At 42.5% G+C, this 22,888-nt stretch overlaps 1 protein-coding gene across 3 annotated transcripts in view; it reads right to left on the bottom strand.

Moving 5' to 3' along the window:
* grip1 (glutamate receptor interacting protein 1) overlaps window positions 1-9,893 on the bottom strand; it is a 302,489-nt gene extending 292,596 nt beyond the window's left edge. The window contains exon 1 of one of the 3 annotated variants that reach the window (XM_073059570.1): window positions 9,559-9,893. In XM_073059570.1, coding sequence (XP_072915671.1) covers window positions 9,559-9,691 — 133 coding nt within the window. In that variant the 5' untranslated portion in view covers window positions 9,692-9,893. The remainder of the gene's footprint in view (window positions 1-9,558) is intronic. The other 2 variants (XM_073059571.1, XM_073059575.1) reach the window with 2 other exon arrangements.
* Between the last annotated feature and the right edge of the window lie 12,995 nt (window positions 9,894-22,888).

Here is a 22,888-nt window from a genome sequence, read left to right as displayed (position 1 = left end):
GAAGATATAGGAATGGAGTCATTGAGCACTACTGCCCATAAACAGACCCTTCGACCTATGCTGAACTATTATTCTGCCGAGTCTCATGCACCTGTTCTTGGACCGTAGCCCTCCATACCCCTCCCATCCATGTACTGATCCAAACTTCTCTCAAATGTTCAAATTAAATCCACAACTGTCATTTCCTCTGGCAACTTGTTCCACATTCACACCACCCTCTAAGTGAAGAAGTTCCCCCTCAAGTTCCCTTTAAACATTTTACCTTTCACCCTTAACCCATGACCCCCAGTTCTAGTTTCACCCAGCCTCAGTGGAAAAAAACCTATTTGCATCTACCCTACCTAATCCACTCATAATTTTGCCTACCTCTATCAAATCTCCTACGCTCCAGGAAACAATGTCCTAGCCTATTCAACCTTTCATTATGACTCAGGTCTTCAAGCCCTGGCAACATCCTTGTACTCCTTGAATGTTATTGATATCCTTCCTGTTGGTAGGTGACCAGGAGGGGATGGCTGAGGCAGCAGAAGAGAACAACACCATGAAGAGACTTGGAATTCACAGCCACCAGTCATTGTGGTCTGAAGCCGAAGGATTGATTGTTTTAGGATCAGATAGGGGAAGATTGTGTGGCGCGTGGCCAAGTGGTTAAGGCGCTGGACTAGCGATCTGAAGGTCGTGAATTCGAGCCCCAGCCAAGGCAGCGTGTTGTGTCCTTGAGCAAGGCACTTAACCACACATTGCTCCAGTCCACCCAGCTGAAAATGGGTACCGGCAAACTGCTGGGGGTTAACCTCGCGATAGACTGGCGTCCTATCTGGAGGGGCAGTCTCGTACCCTCAGTCGCTTCACGCCACGGAAACCGGCATAAGCACCGGCCTGATGAGCATATAAGGCTCAGGACAGACTTCAACTTTAAGGGGAAGATTGGAAAGTGCAGTGAAAGCACAGCAAGGGGTGAGATAAGAAAGGGGAGAGACAGAATCAGAGGACAATGAAGGGGGAAAAATATGGAACAGTGTTTGAATACAGATATAGCTTTGGTGCCTAAGCCTTTTGTACACATACTGGGCAGCATGGTAGCATAGTGGTTAGCACAACGCTTTGCAGTACAGGTGACCTGAGTTCAATTCCTGCCACTGTCTGTACGTCCTCCACATGGCCGCGTGAGCTTGCTCCGATTTCCTCCCCACATTCCAAAGATATACTGCCAGTTGGTAGGTTAACTGGTCATTGTAAATTGCCCCGTGATTAGGCTAGGGTTAAATCGGGAGACTGCGAGGTGGCACAGCTCAATGGGGAGGAAGGCCTGTTCCGTGGGGCTCCCTCAATAAATAAATAAATATTTACTACATTCAGGAACAGGAATTAAGGGCATTCTGGTCCAGTGATTGCCTAGCTCTCTGCAGATGGCAACTGCAGAAATAACCTGGGTAATTTCTCTGAGAGAATACTCAGGGGGGGCATGCATAATATATTAGAAATTGACAAGCTTTTGATAGCTGTTCCCGTGGGACAGATCCATTTGTTCCGCTCAGTGAATTAAGTGGTTTTGAGCCCTTACTCTGCAGTGGAACTCAATTACACAAATGGCATTTACCAGTGGAGAACCCAGCTTTTTTTATTCCCAGTCAATGGAGGAAGAGGAACTCTGCAGTGCAGGCAGAAATCTTGCTCCTTCTTTTGGTTTCATGTTATTTCAGATTTCAGAATTGCGTTGCATGTGTTAGAATGAACTGCCTGGGTCAGCATACCACAGAAATCAATGAATACAATTTATTAAGTCACATGCCTGATACATTGCTGTGTTTTTGAAGACAGTGCTTCAAGCCACTAAAAACCATATTTGCTCCAATTCCAGTTATTAATTCACGTTGACTTTACATCAGTGACTGTTTCAAAGTAACTTGCCTCGTACGGAATAGTTAGGAGTAAGCACCAAGACAAGTTGAAATTTGATTCTTGACCTTGCCAGTTTCAAGTTAATTCAGCTGGGGCAGAAATAAGATCACGATAATTGAGATGAGAGAGAAGGAAGCTCACCAGAAATCTCCTTTATTGTCCAATTTTACAGCAAGGACCAGATTGAGAGACAATAATACGATCATGACAAAATAGCCAATCCAAGTCTACACTTAAGAAACATAGTTAGGCATGGTAGGAAAGTCAGTGTGCAAGAGGCAGTGGGAAATGGTCATAATTTAATAATAACTGGCAATAATAATGGTAATGCCAGTTTAGCGTTGAATGTCAAAAACTAACTCTTTAACAGCAATTTCAAGATCAACCATAGTTTTATTAGCTTTGCTTTGCCTTTACAATTACAGAATAATTAATTAGATTCTACAATGTCATCTCCAGAAAGTCCCACAATGCAATTGAACATAAAACACAGAAATCAGACTGCATCAGAGGCAGACTACCTTAACCAGGCCCCGTCAGGCAAGTTGGGTTCATAGCCCAATTATACATCTGGATTTCCGTTCGGCTAGCTCAGAACTTTATAGTCACTTAGATACAACACAGTTACAGGCCCTTTCAGCCCAATGAACCCATGCTGGCCAGTTACACACGTAACCCTTACGTCTTTGGAATGGGGGAGGGAACTGGAGCACCAGGAGGAAACCAACGCAGTCACGGGGAGAACGCACAATTCTTTACAGACATCAGCAGAAATGAACCCAGGTCATTGGTGCTATACAGGTTGAACACCCTCAATCCAAAAATCCAAAAGCCAAAAACTGGAATTTCTTTTTGAGCGCTGACGTGACGCCACAAATGGAAAATCCCACAAGGTGCTGGGAAGGCTCCCAGGTAATGCACAGGTCTCTGTGCACCACAGCGAGTTTTGACAAGTGACCTCACATATTCTGAGTGGGGCCTGCTGCCGCCAGTTTGTTTTCAGCAACTGTCGCAGCCAGACCTTTGTGCGTTACTCACAGTAATTACCATGTGTTTCACACTTATTCTCAGCTCTGTTGAAAAGGTCTCAAAGGCCTGAAGTTACTCCAATAGGTAATAGTGAAAAGGACGAGAGGAAGCAATTATGACACAGAAAGTCAAGTTGCTGGAAAAACGACAGCTGTGTACGTGTGAAGCATCTAGCGAGGAGAGTGGTGGTGAAACGATCGCCATCTGCGACCTGAACAAACAGAAGGCCAAACTGTTAAAAGTTCTATCCTGAAAGTATTGAACAGAAGTTAAGGAAAAACAGAAAAACACTGCATAAAGAAAATAATGAAGATCTCGATCGTGTATTGAAGAAGCGGATTCATCGGGGAGTGAACATCTGCTGCTTAACAATATGCTGATCACGAAACAAGCAAAGACCTAACACAATAAACTGAAATTGAAGGTAATTATGAATATTCAGTAGGCTGGTTGCAGAAATTTAAGAAAAGGCACAACATTAATTTGTTAAGGATTTGTTGTGATAAAGTCTCTACTGATCAGGGAGCATCAATTAAATTCATTAATCAGTTTGCCAAGATCGTCACTGATGGAAATCTGACCACTGAACGGCTGCATCAGTGCATATACGTGATGAGCAAGTGCGTGACAAAGACTGCTGACCAGGAGCACATAAATTCAGTGTCGGGAATTATGATGATGCCAAACAAGCACAACTGTCCACCCGGGCAGCCGAGGTAGTGGTGGTTCAAAGTCTGCTTTATTTTTTCATGCACAAAATTATTAAAAACAAAAGCTCCCTTCAGGGGTATACAGTACATCTATGAGCCGTAATGTAAATGTGTATTTAGACTTGGGTCCTGTCCTGGATTTTCCACTCCTTTTCTATAAGGCCTTCCAAATTTACCATCCACTTTGGTAGAATTACCTTTCGAGCAATCGTGTGAATGAAGCAATATTAATGACATTAATATCTTTAAAAGATTGCCTGTGAATCAGTTTAGGTTTGGGTTGACTCTGATCAGCTCAGGTTTGGGTTTTACTATTAAACCCAGACATGCCACTTCACTACATCCACACTAGTTCTTATTTACGCAAATACTTGCCCTTTTCATCCTACAAAGGACTGTGAGAACGGCCGAGAGGATCATAGGGGTCTCACAACCAGCCCTCGGGTACATTTATCAGAGTGCCGTGTACACAGGGCCCTTAGTATTATCTAGGACCCCACCCATCTATCCAGCATCCTCTGTCTTTCTACCATCAGGTAGGAAACTCCAATGCGTAAAGACAAGAACGGCCAGGATGGGAAACAGTTTCTTCACTCAGGCCATTAGACTTCTGAACTCCCTGCCGCATCACATTCGAAGTATCACTGGATAATTTGTACTGTACCCTTAATATTTAATTATATACTTTACTTTATCTATGCTTAATTCATTTGTAGATTTAATTCTTACTTTCCAAAGTTATTGTGTGTTATGTGTACTACTGTGCTTCCCACCCTGGTCTGGAGAAATGTCTTGTTTGATTGTATGCATGTATACAGTTAGATGACAATAAACTTGACTTGACTTGACATCCAGCCCCCACTTCATTATGTTGGCTACATTCATCTTGTATCCTCTCCTTTGACCGGCAGGAGGATAGGTCAGAGGTAAGCCAAGTCAGTCATACAGTTGAACAGGATGGAAACAGCCCTTTTGGCTCTACTGGCCCATGCCGACAATGACAACCATGTAAAGCAGTCCCTTTGTCCATACTTAGTCTCTGTCCCTCTAAATCCTTCCTTTCCATCTACCTGTCCAGTACCTATGAAATGATGTACCTCCTTCAACAACTTCCTCTGACAGCCATATAAAGACATGCCTCTGAGTGAAAGGTTACCCCTCATGTTTCTAGTAAATCTCTCCCGTCTCACCTTAAACTTATGCCTTCTAGTTCTTGATTCTCCAATCCTGGGGAAACATAGTGCAAACTGACCCTATCTATACACCTCTGCAGCATCACCCTCATATTCTCCTATTCGCCAATGATTAATTTCCCAACTTACCAATCCTGGCAACATCTTCATACAGCTCCTCTTCATTCTTTTCAGATTAATGGTGTCTTTCCTACAGCAGGGTGACCAACACCACACAGAATATTTCAAATGCAGCCTCAACAACTGTAACGTAACATCCCAACCTCTTTTCTCAATGTGCTGACTGATTACAGCCAGCATGCCAAAACCCTTTCTCATCTCCTCAGCTTCTTACACCACCACGTTCAGGGAAACATGGACTCCTCTTTTTGACAACACACTGTGGAAGTCCTACCCTCCATGGAGGACCTGGCCAAAGATCTCACAAAGTTCACTAGGCTTAAGTTTTCTTCAGAATAGATTTAATTTGCGTCTTTGCTTGTAATTTTAAGTATTATTAATTAATAATCTTATGATCTAATCATAGATTTAAAAAGACAGATGTGGCAACAGGTCAAGATGAAAAGTGATAGATTATCAATACTCTCCCAGAAATTCTCAATGTCTTTAATAAATGGATTAGGACCTATCTGTACAGAGGAAGGGGTAGAGAACCATTTTAACATTAGAAACAAGAGTCCTAAGAAAAAGGGCAAAAATTTAAAAAGCAACAATTTGTTCAAGATAGAGGTGTAGTGTATTTAATATTTTAGTAATATTTGAGCAATATTGTAAGTATATTATTTGCCTATATAATTAATTATGGGTTATATGCAAGAAGTATGTGAGTAGCACATATCATTACACCACCACTTTATATGTGAGCACATCACTAAAAAGAAAGAAAAAAAAAGTAGACAGATACACTGGCAACTGTGCTTTTCTTTTGATTGGTTTCTAGAGTTCCAAAACAAGGGGTATTGGAGATACCCAGAACTCAGTTTGTACTTATAGCAAATCACTGTAAAGTAAAAACCGGTGATTGTGGGTGAACTTTAGTACAGAATCTATAATCTTGTGATTTTATATATTCTGGTTCATTTTACTGTGTTGATAAAGTGGTCCTGTCAATTTCAATAATGTAAACTAATAAGAAGAGTTTAAGCTATTCTGCAAGTGAACATTGAAAATTTATGCAGGTAATCACCATGACGTTGTTCCCTGATAGATTAAACTCAATTGCCTCCAATCTCTTGAATGTATCTTCGAGTTATCTCAATAAAGCTTTGATGCAATGTGGCGTTAAACTATCAGTAAATACAGCTCTTTGATGATGATGTCTAGACAATTCAAATTCTTGCCAGCACATCGCATCAAGCACCTATTTACCTGTCTGGCTATCACTGAATAAGATTTGTCATTTTTGCAACAGAGCAAACTATGATAAACATCAAACATGAGATCCTGCAGATGCTGGAAATCCAGAGTTGCACACAAAATTCTGGAGAAACGCAGCAGGTCAGGCAGCATCTATGAAAGGGAATAAAGAGTCAACGTTCAGGGCCGAGACCCTTCATCAGGACTCATGATAAACTTTGCTTTCTTTTCACTGTTCAGGTCTTCCAATTCACTTCTAGAAAAGCAGGTGTCAGAAACTAATGCATCTGTAACACTGGGCCAGGACTATAATTCTTTTTGTATCTTGCACCGCGGAAATAAAGAGCAGGCTAATAAGCAAACTATGCTACGTATTAAAACCAAGTACAAGCTACAATACAACCTAATAAGAAAATCAAATATTGCCTTCAGATGGGTCACAATACCTCCCCAAATTTAGTTCCTTTAAAAAAGTCTACTAATTGGTAAATCATCCCAGAAATCTGATACATTGGTAGTTACTTTAGGAAAAGGAACATTTGTTTAGCAGCATTACAGCAAAAGTATCAGAATTCATCAAGTGAACCTTTAAACAAAGGCTAGATCATTAAAACTAGGTAAGTTAGCCGAGTTCCCAGATATAAAGCCAGAAGAAGGACTGGAGTACATGTTATATGAAAGCACTTAAACTTGGAAGCTTTCAACCATTTCAAAAGCACTTCACAGGTGACTGAGAAAAGACTCCGAACAATAGTCACAAAAACTTCCTCTGCATGGCATCTTCAAGAGGACAGTGTCTTGTTCTACATGGAACAATGGCAGTCCATACGCAATTTACATCTTGCCCTGCTCAGAACTCTGGCATTGAGAGGACTCACTATAAACTGACTTCAGTGCTTATTAAAAGCAGTAGCATTGAGAAGTAAAGGCACAATGGAAAGTTCCTCCAAACCACAAAATCCCATGACAAAACTCAATGAAAATTAATCTACAACATTCCTCCAGAAAGCAATGCTTGCCTGATGACAAAGAGAGAGGAAATAAACAAGGCAGAGAGGAGGGGGTTTTGATACCTGCTTACACAAAGTGTTTAGATTTCAAAAGACTACCACAAATAACAGTCACAGATAGATTTCCACGCAAAACCATCCAATGTCAGTCACTCAAATCTATCAAGTTAGCTACCTGGGAAAAAGGACTATATTTCAGGGGGGGGGTGGAAAACACTATCTGGCCTGTGAACATACTTGCTCTATCAGACCACGCTTGAAGGCTTTGAGGGACTATTATTTTTTACTTAGAGCAACTATTAAAAAGTAGATTGTGACCTTAACCCTGAAAGTAAGATATTCTTACTTGGGTTAAAGACACTTTGTCCAACAAATAGTCAACATATAAATGAAAACAGTACAAAAAAAAGCCCCATTTTGTTATAAGACTTAAAACATTTCACTGAGAATACATAGCTTCCTTTGTTAAACCTGCATTTGAATCTCAATTGGAAAATGCAAGTTTGTATTAGGACAGGTAAGGGCTTGTTTAAATATAGAGTTGCAATCAAAGGAAAACCAGAAAAGCTAATTCCTTTGACATCTAAAAGGTAAAGTAAAAGTTTACTCCTGTCTACATTAATTTTACATCTCAGGACAAACCAAAAATCCCTCAGGCTAAACTCTGTTACTACAGCCTCACTGCCCGTACCATATTGACAGGCAAAGCCCTGAACCAGAGGCATGGGGAAAAAAATTATCAAAAGGTCCTACCCTGGTTATTCATCCTGCATAGTTAATTTTTGATACTGAGCCCAAATAAAGGGCACTTGGCTGCATTTGTCCCATAATCAGCCTGGTGATAACATCATGATGAATACACTCGGTGGTTACCTCATGAAGTACCTCCCTGTACCCAATGAAATCAACACTTTAATGTGTGTGTTGGTCATCTTCTGCTGCTGTCGTCCATCCATTTCAAAGTTGGCTTCAGAGATGCTCTTCTGCACATCACTGTTGTAACTCGTGGTTATTTGAGTTGCTGTCACCTTGCTGTTAGCTTGGACCAATCTGGCCATTCTCCTCTGACCTCTCTCATCTACAAGACATTTTCGCCCACAGGAATGCTGCTCACAGGCTGTTTTTTAAAAAAATTTCGCACCATTCTCTGTAAACTCCAGAGACCTGTGCACGAAGATCTCAGGAGATCAGCTGTCTCCGAGATACTCAGACAACCCTGTCTGGCTTCAACAATCATTCCATGGTCAAAGTCACTTAGATCACATTTCTTCCCTATTCAAAGTACATTTATTATTAAAGTACGTATGCAGTATACAGTTCTGAGATTCACTCTTTCTCTACTCTTTGGTCTCAAACTGACCATCTTGACCATGTCTATAAGATTTTATGCATTGAGTTGCTGCCACCTGATTGGCTGATTAGATATTTGCATTAATGAGCAGATATACTAGTGTGCCTTATGAAGTGACTGCTGAATGTATACTTATGTCTGGAGAAGATTTAGAAACCGCATTTCAACCCGAGTCAATGCCAACAGCACATATACCTCAGAGGAACTTGGGAGAGATTAAAACAGCTCACTTTAAACGACGTTTGATTATAATTGATATCAAAAGCTTTTGCATTAGCTAAATGCGTTAAGAAGATAAATCAACTGGATGCGCGAAGTCGTCCACGCCACATGCACTTTTCCCTGAGTGGTAACCTCGGGCATTTCTGCCCGCTGAGAATAGGGAAAGATCACAGGCAGAGCTCTCAGAAAACACGCTGAATAATTGATTCCCAGCCCGGAGTGTGCACTGGACATTACTGCCCGTTTAGCTGTGCAAATTATTCAAATCAATTCGCACGTCAAACCACTTGTCAACTGACGCTCCGCATGGAGAAGTCCCTGGGCAGCACACACACACACACACACAGCAAGAACGCATGTCAGTCAAGGCGAAGAGACAGCACACATCCAACTGGATTGCTTTCTCTCGGAGACATTAACGCCCGCCCGCCTGAGGCTGTTGGCAAATACCGGGAGGAAAGTCTCGTATGCATAGTTTGTTTACCCATGTGTCATTACGCTGTCATCAGCTTGTTGAGAATCATTTCACAGATTTAGCTGAAACGAACCGCATTAAGATTCAGTTTTGTTTAATGACATTTCCAGTACGCAGAGTAATTGTTACTCCGGATCCAATGGAGCACAAAACAACACAATAAGATAAAGAACACGATAATTTAAAAAAACAATAAATATAAATACGTAAGATAGCTTCCATTCATAGATTGTATAAAGTAACACCGGGCACTGGGGGTGTTTACGCCTCTGGCAGGAAATGATAAAGTCGTTAGTGGTGTCATACTCACTGTGCAGTTGTTCAGAAGCATAATAATAAACATCTTCATAACCCTCGTGGTAATCCTCCTCCGGCCTATACTTCTTGCTTTTCCTCCTCCTCGTTCTCTTCACTTGTTTCATCATGTTCAAAAAGCGTTCCATCCTGACGCGAGCGCTTCGCTAACCCGTCCCCCGTCAAGGGGCTGTTTGTCAGCAACAAAAGTTCAGTACAAAGCAGACAAACATCAACGAGGGAGCAGTCAAAGACTTCAAGGCGGCTGCACGCCGCCACCTCAAACTACAGAACCCCGAACACCTTCGACAAAGAACTAATTATCTAACGGATAATCAAAGGGGCTTTCATCGGAGGTGTCAAAAGATCAGGGAAATAGGGCTTGGCGCGACTCCAAAACACGAAATAAACGATGAACAAAGTTCAAACGAATAGCTCGAATATTCTTGGAGCCTTCTCTCAAACGTCTCTCTTACTTATTCCATCACAGGGATGGGCGTGCATTAATTTCAACAGACTGCACCAACTGAAAAGGCAGAAGAAACGGTGATAAATTCATTCCTCTAGTTCATCACAAGCCACGCGATGCCTGACAAGATGCCGAATAGCAGAACTGTTGTGTCAGGCTGGGCTTTGAGATTGCTAACAGCAGAACACCAGCCCGACGGGCTAAATGGTTCAATCCACTCCCACTGGCTGCGAAGTGCCTAGGTGTTAATTAGAGCAGCGGGAAGGAGGGACGGGCAGCTGTTTAAACTGACACCTTAACCCAGTGGGCGCTATGTATTCAGATTGTTAATTGCCTGCAATACCCTCTTCAAGGTATTTCGCGTGAAACTCCAGCAGATTTCATAAGCAGGGACAAACAAAGGGAGCTCAGAGCACGGTGTGTTTTCTTATCCTACATCTGAGCTTCAGAGACAGCAGAGGACAATGGAACATCACTGATTATATTAACTGCAGCTCGAAATCAGAGTGAGGATGGCGGAGGAGGGCAAACCCACAAACCACATAGTCGATGTAGTTTTAAATGCAAAACCGCTTCAAGGGCTGGCAATCAAGCAAGTTTGTAGATAAGCCAGGAATGCATAAAAATGCAAAACAAAACATGCTTCACTTGCCCACTCCAAGGCCGCCGCTGTTTGCTGATTTAGTGTGATTGTTTAAAATTGACTCATACTCCAGTGACCCAGGGTGCAGAGGCAGCCGAGGTTCCCAATCGGCACGGGAGCTTTTGATTGCAATTTATCGAACCATTTCCTCGGCTGCTGAGCGGGGTCTTCTGCAGTGCTGCCATCAAGATTGCCTCTGTGCATTATCTTCAGTCCAAACCTGCTTCGTCGTCAACCTCTGAATCAACTTTACAGTCTTTCTTAACTGCATTTGAAAACGGGAGAAATCAGAGGCAGGTTTTAATAAAGTTGCCATAATCCAAGTTTCATATTTCAGTCCCGTGTGAAAGAATGGGTAGGCTATTTAAAATATTCTCAGTCCTAATTGAATGAGCAGAGAGCCAATAAAAATCAAATTAATTACAAAATAATTACATTAATCTTTAGCTTGCCAGAATTCCATTATGCAAATGAAGAACTGGGAAAGAAGTTGGAATTTGCAGCTTTTACCAGCAGCCTGTGTCTAGTGTTTTAAATGTGATACAATCTCACAAAAATAATTTCAGCAGAGCAACAATTCATCCCTTTCAGAGTTTAAACGACTGCTATAAATCTACAAATAAATCCAAGTAACGCCGCTACGTTTCATTTCACGCTCAATGAACAAACATTAACTAAGTACAGACTTGTCAGTTTTTGTCTGAAATCTGAGAGACAGTATTATGCTTTTGTCCTTGGATTTCCTTCCAGCTCAATGGTCTGGTTACTCTTAAAAGAATGAGGGATCCCAGGTCAGTGCAGCCAGGACAATGTTCCAAAGGCATTTGCTTTCTTTTTGCCTTTCTCCAATGTGCATGCTCTACATTCAGTAGCTATTTTTAAATAAAGATTTAGTAGTGCTAACAATAGCTGCCTCACACATGCAAGACTTTCAAAATAATTTTGTTCATTACCCTGATTGAAATATTAATTATCATGTTAGTCTTTGCAATTATTGTGGTTGTCATTATATTGTAGATTGTAATATTAAAGCAATTAAACCAACCTTAAATGCTCATCTCTCTCAATCAATCATGTTGATTAATATTCCACTTGAGGTGGTTAAAAAAAGTGACAAGATGCCTTGGGGATAAATGACAGAAACCCAGAATTGAGTGAGAACAACAGAAATGAGATCACGTCTCTATTTTGAATATAGTATTTACTTCCTTACTGCCCATACACCGCTGGCATTTAGGGTAGTAATGAAGATTCTCCACCTCTGATGGTGTTCAGAGCTACCAGGTTGGGGGTGTTGTGGATAGTGTGGAGGGCTGTCAGAGGTTATAATGGGACATTGATAAGATGCAAAACTGGGCTGAGAAGTGGCAGATGGAGTTCAACCCAGATAAATGTGAAGTAGTTCATTTTGGTAGGTCAAATATGATGGCAGAGTATAGCATTAATGGTAAGACTCTTGGCAATGTGGAGGATCAGAGGGATCTTGAGTCCAAGTCCACAGGACGCTCAAAGCAGCTGCGCAGGTTGACTCTGTGGTTAAGAAGGCATATGGTGCATTGACCTTCATCAATTGTGGGATTGAGTTTAAGAGCTGAGAGGTAATGCTGCAGCTATATGGGATCCTGGTCAGACTCCACTTGGAGTACTGTGCTCAGTTCTGGTCACCTCACTACAGGAAGGATGTGGAAACGGGTGCAGAGCAGATTTACAAGGATGTTGCCTGGATTGGGGATCGTGCCTTGTGAGAATAGGTTGAGTGAACTCGGCCTTTTCTCTTTGGAGCGATGGAGTATGAGAGGTAACCTGACAGAGGTGTACAAGATAATGAGAGGCATTGATCACGTGGATAGTCAGAGGATTTTTCCCAGGGCTGAAATGGCTAGCATGAGAGGGCATAGTTTTAGGGTGCTTGGAAGCAGGTACAGAGGAGATGTCGGGGGTAAGTGTTTTTACACAGAGAGTGGTGAGTGCATGGAATGGGCTGCCAGCGGCGGCAGTGGAGGTGGAAATGATAGGGTCTTTTAAGACACTCCTGGATGGCTACATGGAGTTTAGAAAATTAGAGGGCTATGGATAAAGCCTAGGTAGTTCTAAGGTAGGAACATGTTTGGCACAGCTTTGGGGGCCAAAGGGCCTGGATTGTGCCATGGCTTTTCTATGTTTCTTCCTTCATCACGTCAGTAGCCTTCTCGCAGTTTTCACTCCTGTCTGTCATGCAAGTTCCGGGTGGAGACTCAGGAATACCGTCACACTCAGATGTAGAAAGAATTGTCATTGCTGTTTCTGTAACAGTTTTCTTTTACCAGTTGGGGTTGTCCACCCTGAGTTGCGCCCCTGAACCTGAAGGACCGGTGGGCCACTCTTAATCTGGCCTCTACCCTTTGACCTGTTTGGCATGGGTGACCCTACCAAGAGCCAAAGCACAAAGCCCTGACTCGGGCCAGCATAGCTCTCCAGGTCATTGGGGCACGCAAGCCTCCATACCACGACGGGGCTGCGGTCTTCTTGGAGGAATGCTGTATTTATGAAGCAAGCTATTAACAGCAGGGTTTAGGAAGAGAGTTAGCAGAATCTGGGCTGAGGCAGCTGAGTCACCGACAACAGGAGTGGAGGAAGGGAAAAGTAACATGCAAAAGGCTGCTGTCAAACAGAACTAGAATTCAAGGGAAAGTGACTCAATGTGGTAGGGGCATGAAATTTAAAACTGAGCTTGGTGAATTTGAAACCTAAAGGTAGCGGGGAATTGAGAGCCAAAATCAATGTTCGAACAGTGCTTAAAATAGAAGACAAGAACAGTGAACGGAACAAGTTGATTTATGAAAGGTGATGTATGGGAAGTCAGTAAAACAAATATGGAAATAATCTTTTATGCAGGTGAGTGTCCCAGGTGAAGACCTCACCATGAGGAATGCAAAGAAAACAGGAAAGAACTTGAAATGGGAATTAAGAAGGTTAAAGAGGGCAGGAAATGTCCTTGGTAAGTAGAAATAATGAAAATCCCAAGACATTTTATACATATGTTAAAAGCAAGGAAGGATAGATCCACTCAAGGACAAAGTATGGGATTTATGCCTGGAACCTGAAGCGTGTGAGCTACCAAATGAGTTTTTTGTGTTGGTTTTCAGCAAAGAGAAGAATATGGATGATAGTGAGATCAGGAAGGGGTATGCTGATCGTTCAGAGCATGTTGATATTAAGGAGGTGATGGTGTTCAGTCTCTTTAAGATTGTTAAGGTTGATAAGACCCTAGTGGCTGATGGATTCTATCTTTGGATACTGAGAGATACTGCAGCCTTGACAGTGGTCTTTGTGTTCTCTTCAACCAAAGGTGAGGTCACAAAAAAATGAGAATAACCAATGATTTTGTGTACAGCTTTTCATAAATTCTATTGTATTTCTTTATTTTCCTGTAAACGCTTGCAAGGAAATGAATCTTAAGGTAGTATATGGTGACATACATGTACTTTGATAATACATTTAATTTGACTTGAATATTGAACATCTGCTTTTCAAAAAAGGGCGTCAGGACAATCCAACAAATTATTGGAAGGTGTGCCTTAAATCATTGGTAGGAAACCACTGAAGAGGATTCTACAGGATAGGATTTACTCACATCTGGAAAAGCATGGCCTTATTAGAGATAGTCAGCCTAGCTTTGTGCAAGGGGTGCCATTTCTTGCAAACTTGATTGAGATTTTTATAGGATTGAAGATGATTGATGAGGATAGGGCGGTAGGTCTTCTCTACATGGACTTCAGTAAAGCATTTGTCAAAGTTCCTCACAGTAAGTTGATCCATAAGATTGTCACATAGAACCTACAGTGACTTGATAGGTGGATTCAAAATTGGCTTGGCAATAGAAGACAGAGAGTAGTGATAGAGGGGGGTTAATTTGAGTGGAGGGCTGCAACCAAGGTTGTTCCACAAGGATCAGTGATAGGGCCTCAGTCGTTTCTAATATATATTTGGTTGAAAATGGTGTGGTCTGATTCGCAGACAACACAAAAATTGGTAGAATTGCCAATAGCGAGGAAGGTTGTCAAAGGATACAAAAAGATGGCGATCAGTGGGCTTGTTTTGGTACCCTATTGTTCTATATTCTCTGCTTAGAGCTGAGCTGGAAAATTAACATGTATTCCTGATTAAAGATATGGGGTCAGAGTTCTTACAGCTTTTAACAACATAGCAAAGTTGTCAAGATTTATGTGGAAGGGGGCTGTGGAAGAACGTGTTGGCGGTTATCACAATGAAGCTTGCAATTAAGAGCTGAAAAGGGCTTGTCCAATTAACTGAGCTAATAACATAGAATGATCTGTGTCAGTAAATTCTTACCTTTAATTGCCCCAATCCTCCCCATTACAATTACTTTTCCAAACCACCTATAGACAAAATTGCATCTGAAATAATGCTCCCATAATTGCAAGCTGTCACATTTTTGCTGTTGGCTTTTTAGCAGAGTTACAGGAGCAGTCCAGCCTATTGTGATGAGAGACTAAGGCGGGGATGGTTAGGACCCAAGTGCTGGAATATCTGAGACCAGAATCAAGACACGATACAAGACTGAGATGAGAACAGGGTTCTAACGAGACACGAGATGAGAATTCAGAGTTGAGCTGATGGTTGAGCACCGAACCTCAATTCACGCACTCTTTAAATATTAAAATCCTGGCACCAAAGCATGGCTTCCTATTAGCGGGCAGGTCTGGGTCTTTAAAGGGGCTGCACCAGCTATTCATATTACAGAGAACTGGAGCACCTAAACCCCAGAACCTAGCGAGATCGCGTGCATTTGTAACACCTATCTCTCCTCTAATGATATTCCCATCTACACTTCTTACATTTGCAGAATCTCAATATCAGGATACACGTGCAGAAGAAATTGTGGAAACAACTCCATCAATTGAAGATGGCCCAACTTGTATGTCCATAATTGCTGTTTGAGCCCAAACTGAGCCAACTTTGATTTAGAGTATATTAATGGTTATGGTTCGTGATTAAAGCGTACAACTTCACATATGCAAAGGGAAATAATTATTTGACATCAATAGCAGGATCAGTAGTCAGAAATACTTCCATATCCTCATATTAACAACTATGCCTTGGGGCTGACTGAAACACCCATCAACTTACACCAAATCCAGACATAAAGCTCTTCTGTTTCTGCAATCGCACGTTAAAGATGGCAATGGGGTAGATGAAGAGAAGATGAATCCGAAACTTGTCTTCATTCACCAGTGCATAGAATATGAGAGCAGGGAGGTTATGGTACAAATTTATTAAACATTGATTCATCCATCTATGGAACATTGCTACAGGTCTGATCTGCACAGCCCATTAAGTATGTGATTATACAGGCAAGGCTGCAGAGGAGATTCAACAGGAAGTCATGTGAGAGGGATCTTTCAGTTTTGAGGAGAGACTGGATAGGCCAGATCTATTTTAAAGCTGGGGAGGGGGGGGCGTTATTTAAGTATACAAAATTATGAGGGGCACAGTAGCAGGGGATGGATTTAATTTAATAACTAAGAGATCTGAGGAACATTTTCAAATATACAGAGGAATCTGAAAATTTGATCCTGACAGACATTCTCCAACACTTACCTATCTAATGAGCACTTCAATTGTCAGGGCATAATAGGCTAAGGGATTAGAAAATGTGGGTACTGAATGGTTGGCATGGGCGTGTGGGCTGAAAGGCCCATTCCTGTGCTATACAATTCCACTGTCTGCATGCACTTCCAGATCATCTGTCACTCTAACGAATTTGTCTGTCTGCATTTCCAGATGATCTTGATTTATCGTGCAAATTATTTACTTTGGGGGTACACTCAACAAACACAGAAAATGAGAGATGACGTTTAGACACATTTCCTAATCCACAAAGGGGAATGCACCCAGGCATGGTTAGGACCAAAGCATTGACCATAAGACACACGAGTGCTTCACAAGCCCTTCTGTATAGGTACAGCCCACAGCCACTGAGAACATAGATCCAACCCAAAATGACAGCAACCAGTTTCGTTATCCCACACTGCGTTAACAGCCTGGATATTGCGACCAGGAAATGATTGTTCTTAAGGATGGCAGATATCTTCTGTGTGTTCACACATTCTCATATCTTATAATGCAGAATAAATCCATCCAGCCTGCCTAGTTTACACCAGTTCTCAGCAAAATGCCTTTAATCCTGGTCTACTTATCTCCTTGTAACATCCTCTCTCACACGCTCATCAATTCCACCCAAGTTCTCCCACCGCCCAACATCTCGAGGGGTAATTTACAGCAGCCAATCAACTTGCCAACTAGCACTTCTTTAGAAGGTGAGGAAACCAGGGAAAACCCACAGGGTTATGGAGAGAACAAGCAAATTCTACGTTGGTGGCAGATGTCAGGATTGAACCGAGGTCAGTGGAGCGCTGGGACAGGGCATTACCTGCCGTGCTGCTCCAGTTAATCTCGTATTCAGTTTGCACAACCTGAATATTTTTAAATCAAAAGATAAATATTTAATCATGTTTTAAGCAGCATATCTAAATGTCAAATTTAAATTTTTATTCTTATTTCAATTTAGCCCTACACATCTGTCTTAAAATAATGCTCTTGAGTTGCAGGGTTTACGCTGATATTTTGACATAAAACGTAAGGCAGGTAAATACTTGGAAATCATGCAGGAGTTTCTCAGGACAAGCATTCAGCACCTTATCTGGGACTACCCACAGGAAAGAAGGAAAATGTAATTTGGAGATCAATGATGCTTGGTCACATGGGCACAGTGTAGCTCGGTTAGGGAGAGGAAACTCAAAGTTGTTTTAACACGCATCTCCGTTCATGCCTCTGGTGAGGAGCAAGCTGTGCAGAACCTTCTTGTAAAGCCACTGCGAGGAGAATACTAGCGTAAGATGGCGCTGATGCTAACCTGTGAGCAACGATGTGCTAATCAACACACAAAATGGTGCAGAAACGCAGCAGGCCAGGCAGCGTCGGCCGAAAAGAGTACAGTCAATGTTCTGGGTTGAGAACCTTCATCAGGAATGGAGAGAAAAAGATGAGAAGTCAGAGTAAGAAAGAAGCAGTGAAGGGAGGAAGTACAAGGCAGTCGATGATAGGTGAAACCGGGAAAGGGGGAGAGATGAAGTAAAGAGCTGGAGAAGGGGGAATCTGATAGGAGAGGATAGAAGACCATGGAAGAAAGGGAATGGGGAGGAATGGAGAGGGAGGTGATGGGCAGGTAAGGAGATAAGGTGAGGGGGGGAAATGGGAATGGGGAATGGTGAAGGGGGGAGGGGCAATTACCAGAACGTTGAGAAATCGATGTTCATGCCATCAGGTTGGAGGCTATACAGACAGAATACAAGATATTGCTCCTCCAACCTGAGTAGGGCCTCATTGAGGCAGTAGAGGAGACCATGGACTGTCACATCACCTACTACGCCACCAGCCTTCATGTCCAGCAAGTAATTCTTCGTAACTTCTGCCATCTCCAACGGAATCCTCCCCCCCCCCCACTTTATTCTTTCCAAATCCCTTGCCCATTTGTCCCTCTCCACTGATCTCCCTCCTGGCACTTACCCTTATAAGCAGAGCAAGTGCCACACCTGCCCCTAAACCTCCTCCCTCGCTACCATTCACGGCCCCAAACAGTCCTTCCAGGTGAGGCAACACTCCACCTAGGAGTCTGTTGGGGGCGCTTACTGTATCTGGTGTTCCCAGTGTTACCTCCTGTATATCAGCGAGACTCAACGTAGATTGGGAGATAGCTTTGTCGAGCACCTTCACTCCATCTGCCACAAAAAATGTGATTTCCCCATGGCCACACATTTTAATTCTACTTCCCATTCCAACATATCAATATATGGTCTCCTCTACTGCCACAATGAGCCCATGTTCAGGTTGGAGGGGCAACACTTTATATTCCATCTAGGTAGCCTCCAATCTGATGACATGAACATTGATTTCTCAAACTTCCAGTAAATCCCCCCCCCCTTAACCATTCCCCATTCCTGTTTCCCTCTATCACCTTCCTCTGGTGCTCCTCCCCCTTCCCTTTCTTCCAGGACCTCCTGTCCTCTCCTATCAGATTCCCCCTTCTCCAGCCCTTTATGTCTTTCTCCAATTGACTTCCCAGCTCTTTACTTCACCCCTCCCCTCCCCCAGTTTCACCCATCACCTACACCTTGTACTTGTTCCTCTCCTCCCCCAACTTCTTATACTTTGTCAAATAGTGCAAGCTGAATCATCTGCAGCTCAACATTAGTAAGACAAAGGAGATGGTGATGGACTTTAGGAAGACTAAGTCTGCATTGCATTCTGTTACTATTGATGGCAAGGACATGGGTGTGGTGAGGATCTACAAGTACCTGGGGGTGCACCTGGATGACAGACTTGAGTGGAGCACCAACACAAAGTCTGTATACAAGAAGGGCCAGAGTCTCCTCTACCTCCTGAGGAGACTGAGGTTCTCTGGAGAGCTCAGGCCTCTCCTTCACATCTTCTACAGTCTGTTATCACCAGTACAATCTTCTATGCGATGGTGTGCTGAGGCAATGGCTTCAACATGGGTGAGGCCAACAGGCTCAATAAACTGATTAGAAAGGCTGGCTCCGTTATAGGGGTCAAACTGGACACACTGGAGGCTGTGGTAGAACAAAAGACCCTATGGAAAATCCAGGCAACTCTGGACAATGTTTCTCATCCTCTGCATGCCACCTTGGCTGAACAGAGGAGCACTTTTAGTAATAGACGATTGCGCTGTTCCAAAGTGCGCTATATGATGTCATTCTTACCCTCGGCCAGTAGGCAATATAATGAGTCAACCTATAGCCGGGAAAGTGATGACCCCCTCCTGTTAGAGTGTTTCTGGTAACTATTATTTTTTATTCTATTTCTGTTCTAATACTCATATCTGTGCATTTGTAATGCTACTGTGACACTGTCATTTCCTTTGGGATGAATAAAATTCTATCTTCTCTGACTTCTCATCTTTTTTCTCCATTCCTGATGAAGGGTCTCGGCCAGAAACTTCCGACTGTTTACTCCTTTCCATAGATGCTGCCTGGCCTGCTGACTTCCTCCGGCATTTTGTGTGTGTGTTGCTTGGATTTCCAGCATCTGCAGATTTTTTCTTGTTGATGCATTCAGGACTTAGTTCTGAAGAGTTTGCGCAGAACTATACTATATGCCATACATGTGCATACATTTACTTTAAGAAAATGATTGACATTCATCTTGGAATCTTCAAATCCCATTGCATGAATTAGAGTAACACACAAGATGCTGGAGGAACTCAACAGGTCAGGCAACAATTAGAACTGAGTTCATCCTTGATCGAAGTAAATCGAATCAACCAGCATTAGACATTGAGGTTAAGAGGGTCTCCAATTTTGTGCGTATTACTTTGTTTTCCATCGTCTGCAGATTTTCTCTTGGATGTGATAATCAAGTGGTGTAACTGGTGGATGGTCACACGTGATGGGGCAACACAAAAAAGACAAGGACGGAACAACAATCTGCAAAAGGATCTGGACAGTCTGGCAAAGGGCGCAGTTGCTGTTCAAAGTGATGTGCTGAATTGTGTATACCGGAAGAGAGAATCAGGATCAACATGAATTAAGAGGATGAGGACGTACCAAAGTAATCATTGTGAGTTTACAGAAGTGTTTAGAAGGTAGCAGGATACAAGGTAGTAGAATACCAGGCAGATTAGTAAAAATAGAATAAAGGATCGGCTATGTCATAAACAAAGCACAAACTGATAAATGCAATTAAGCTGCCTAATTTCCAGAAACCATCGTGTCACTTGTAAATGCGTTAGGATCAGGAGCGGGAGTAATTCAGTTCCTCATCACACCTGTTCTGTCATTCACTAAGACCATGGCTGAATCAATCCTGGCCATCTGATGTACAACCGATTCCAATTATTTCCCAATACACAATGACTAACTTTTACATTATATCCAATGACTCATCCCCACAGTTCTCTGGGGATGTAAGTTCTTAAGACCCACAAATATCTGAAAGGGAAAAAAAAACACAAATCCTCATCACCACTTTAAAGAGATGACTGCTAATTTGAAGCTTTACCAGCTTGCTGTGAGGTGGTAATTTAAAACTGAGTTGCATAGGGACTTCTCAGAGAGCGGGGGGTACTCTTTTATGCCATGGACTCCTACCATTAACCGAGGGTTGGGAACCTGTCATAGAGGGTGGCAAATCCCTAGAATTCTCTCCCCCAGTGGACTGTGAAGGTTAGGTCATGAGGTGGGGGGGGGGGGGGGGATGAAAGAGGAAGTAGGTATACTTTTTTAAAGACCAGGTAATTAAAGGTTTTATGGTACTGCAGAGGAGGAAGTGAGGCCTGCAGTAGATCGGACACGACCACGTTTAATATTAGGGTGGGCTTGAGGGGCCAAGCCTGCCTTAATATTTATTTAATTATCTATTTATTCATTTATTTGAGATACAGTGTGAAACCCTCCAAGCTGTGCCACCCAGCAATCCCCCAATTTAACCCCAGCCTAATCACGGGACAATTTACAATAACCAATTAGCTTACCAACCAGAATGCATTTGGACTAAGGAAGGAAATCGGAGCACCCAGAAAAAACCCATGTTTTCATGGGGAGAACACACAAACTCCTTATAGACGGCGGCAGGAATTGAACCCAGGTCACAGGTACTGTAAAGCGTTGTGCTGACCACTATGCTACCGTGCCACCCTACTGCAGATGTGTGGAAGTTGCCAGTATTGATTGTAGAGTGAGAACTTGGACTTGATAAGTCAGGTAAACAAAATTATCACGAATTTAAGAATCAGCCATGATGAAATTTAGTGGTCTGTCTCTGTTTGGTAGTCTGCCTCTTTAATTCTGCTCTTATACTCTTAAGATGGGAAATACCCTTGCAACATGCATTCTACTAGATTATCTGATTCAATAAGATCACCTCTTGTTCTTCTAAACTCTCATGCATGTCAGTCCAACCCACACAACTTTACTTCATAGGTCAACCCTTTCATCTGAGCTATCAACACAGTGGTGCAAGAATTGGCACTGCCACTGTACCACACGCCATAACCCGGAGTTGATTCTGCCTCAGTTACTGTCCAAATTTACGTTCTCCCTCTGAGCTTCCCATGGGCGCTCCCATTTCCAGCCAGATCCCAAAGTCAGGCCAGCAGGTTACGAGGCAACTGTAAATTGCCTTCAGTGCAGGTGGGTGGTAGAAGAATCAGTGGATTGGTTGATGGGTCTGAGAGAGAGGAGAAGGTAGAGGGAAAAATAGTAGAATGGAATTGAGAGGAATCCTCTGGCACTAGTATAGATTCAATGGGCTGAATGCCCTCCTTCTCTGTAACACAGAAAAAAAGAACAACTGAGAAATAAAGCATCCATAACCTTTGCAATCATTTTCTTTAGAATCTTAGGATGCAAATCATCAGGGCCAGGAGACTTGTTAATCTTCAGCCCCATTAGTTTTCCTGGTTATTCGTTCACTCCATTATATTTAATTCCATCTCTTTGGATATATTGACAGCCCTGAAAATGGAAGCAGTCACACAACTGCGGAATAAAGACCCCATCTACAGGAAGACCCTTGCTTTCTAGTTGAGAAGACAATCACCGAGGGTGTCACAGTAGCATAGCGGTCAGCACGACACTATTACAGCTCGGGGCAGAGGTCAATTCTGATAGCGGTCAGCACAACACTATTACAGCTCGGGGCAGACGTCAATTCTGGCACCGTCTATAAGAGGTTTGTATGTTCTGCCTGTGACCACATAGATTTCCTCAGGGTGCTCCAGTTTCCTCCTATGGTCCAAGAAGTGTCCCTGTTAGAAAGTTAATTGGTTACTGTAAATTGTCCTGGGATTAGACCAGTGTTAAATAGGTGAGTTGCTCGGCAGCACAGCACAGCACAGCTCATTAGGCCAGGAGAGCCTGTTCTGCTCGGCAGATCTAAACAAATAAATAACAGTAACAAAGTGTATTAATGAGGACTAGGCTTTTGATATGATCTGCTTGAACTCTGGAAAGGTTCCACATGGGAGACCAGAAGGTTTATGCCCATGGGATTCAGAGAAATTTGAAAATTGGTCCAAAATTGGCTTAATAATAAGATGGTGGATTTCTTTACTGTGATTGAAAGCCCATACAATGGTATCCATACAGATTGGTACTGGGACCTTCACTGTTGTACTTATTAACCATCATGCTCATGCATTGGCATCTGAATTCA

This window comes from Hemitrygon akajei, chromosome 10 (genome assembly GCF_048418815.1).
Source record: "Hemitrygon akajei chromosome 10, sHemAka1.3, whole genome shotgun sequence".
NCBI lineage: Eukaryota > Metazoa > Chordata > Chondrichthyes > Myliobatiformes > Dasyatidae > Hemitrygon > Hemitrygon akajei.
This window is presented reverse-complemented; position numbering and strand designations above follow the sequence as displayed.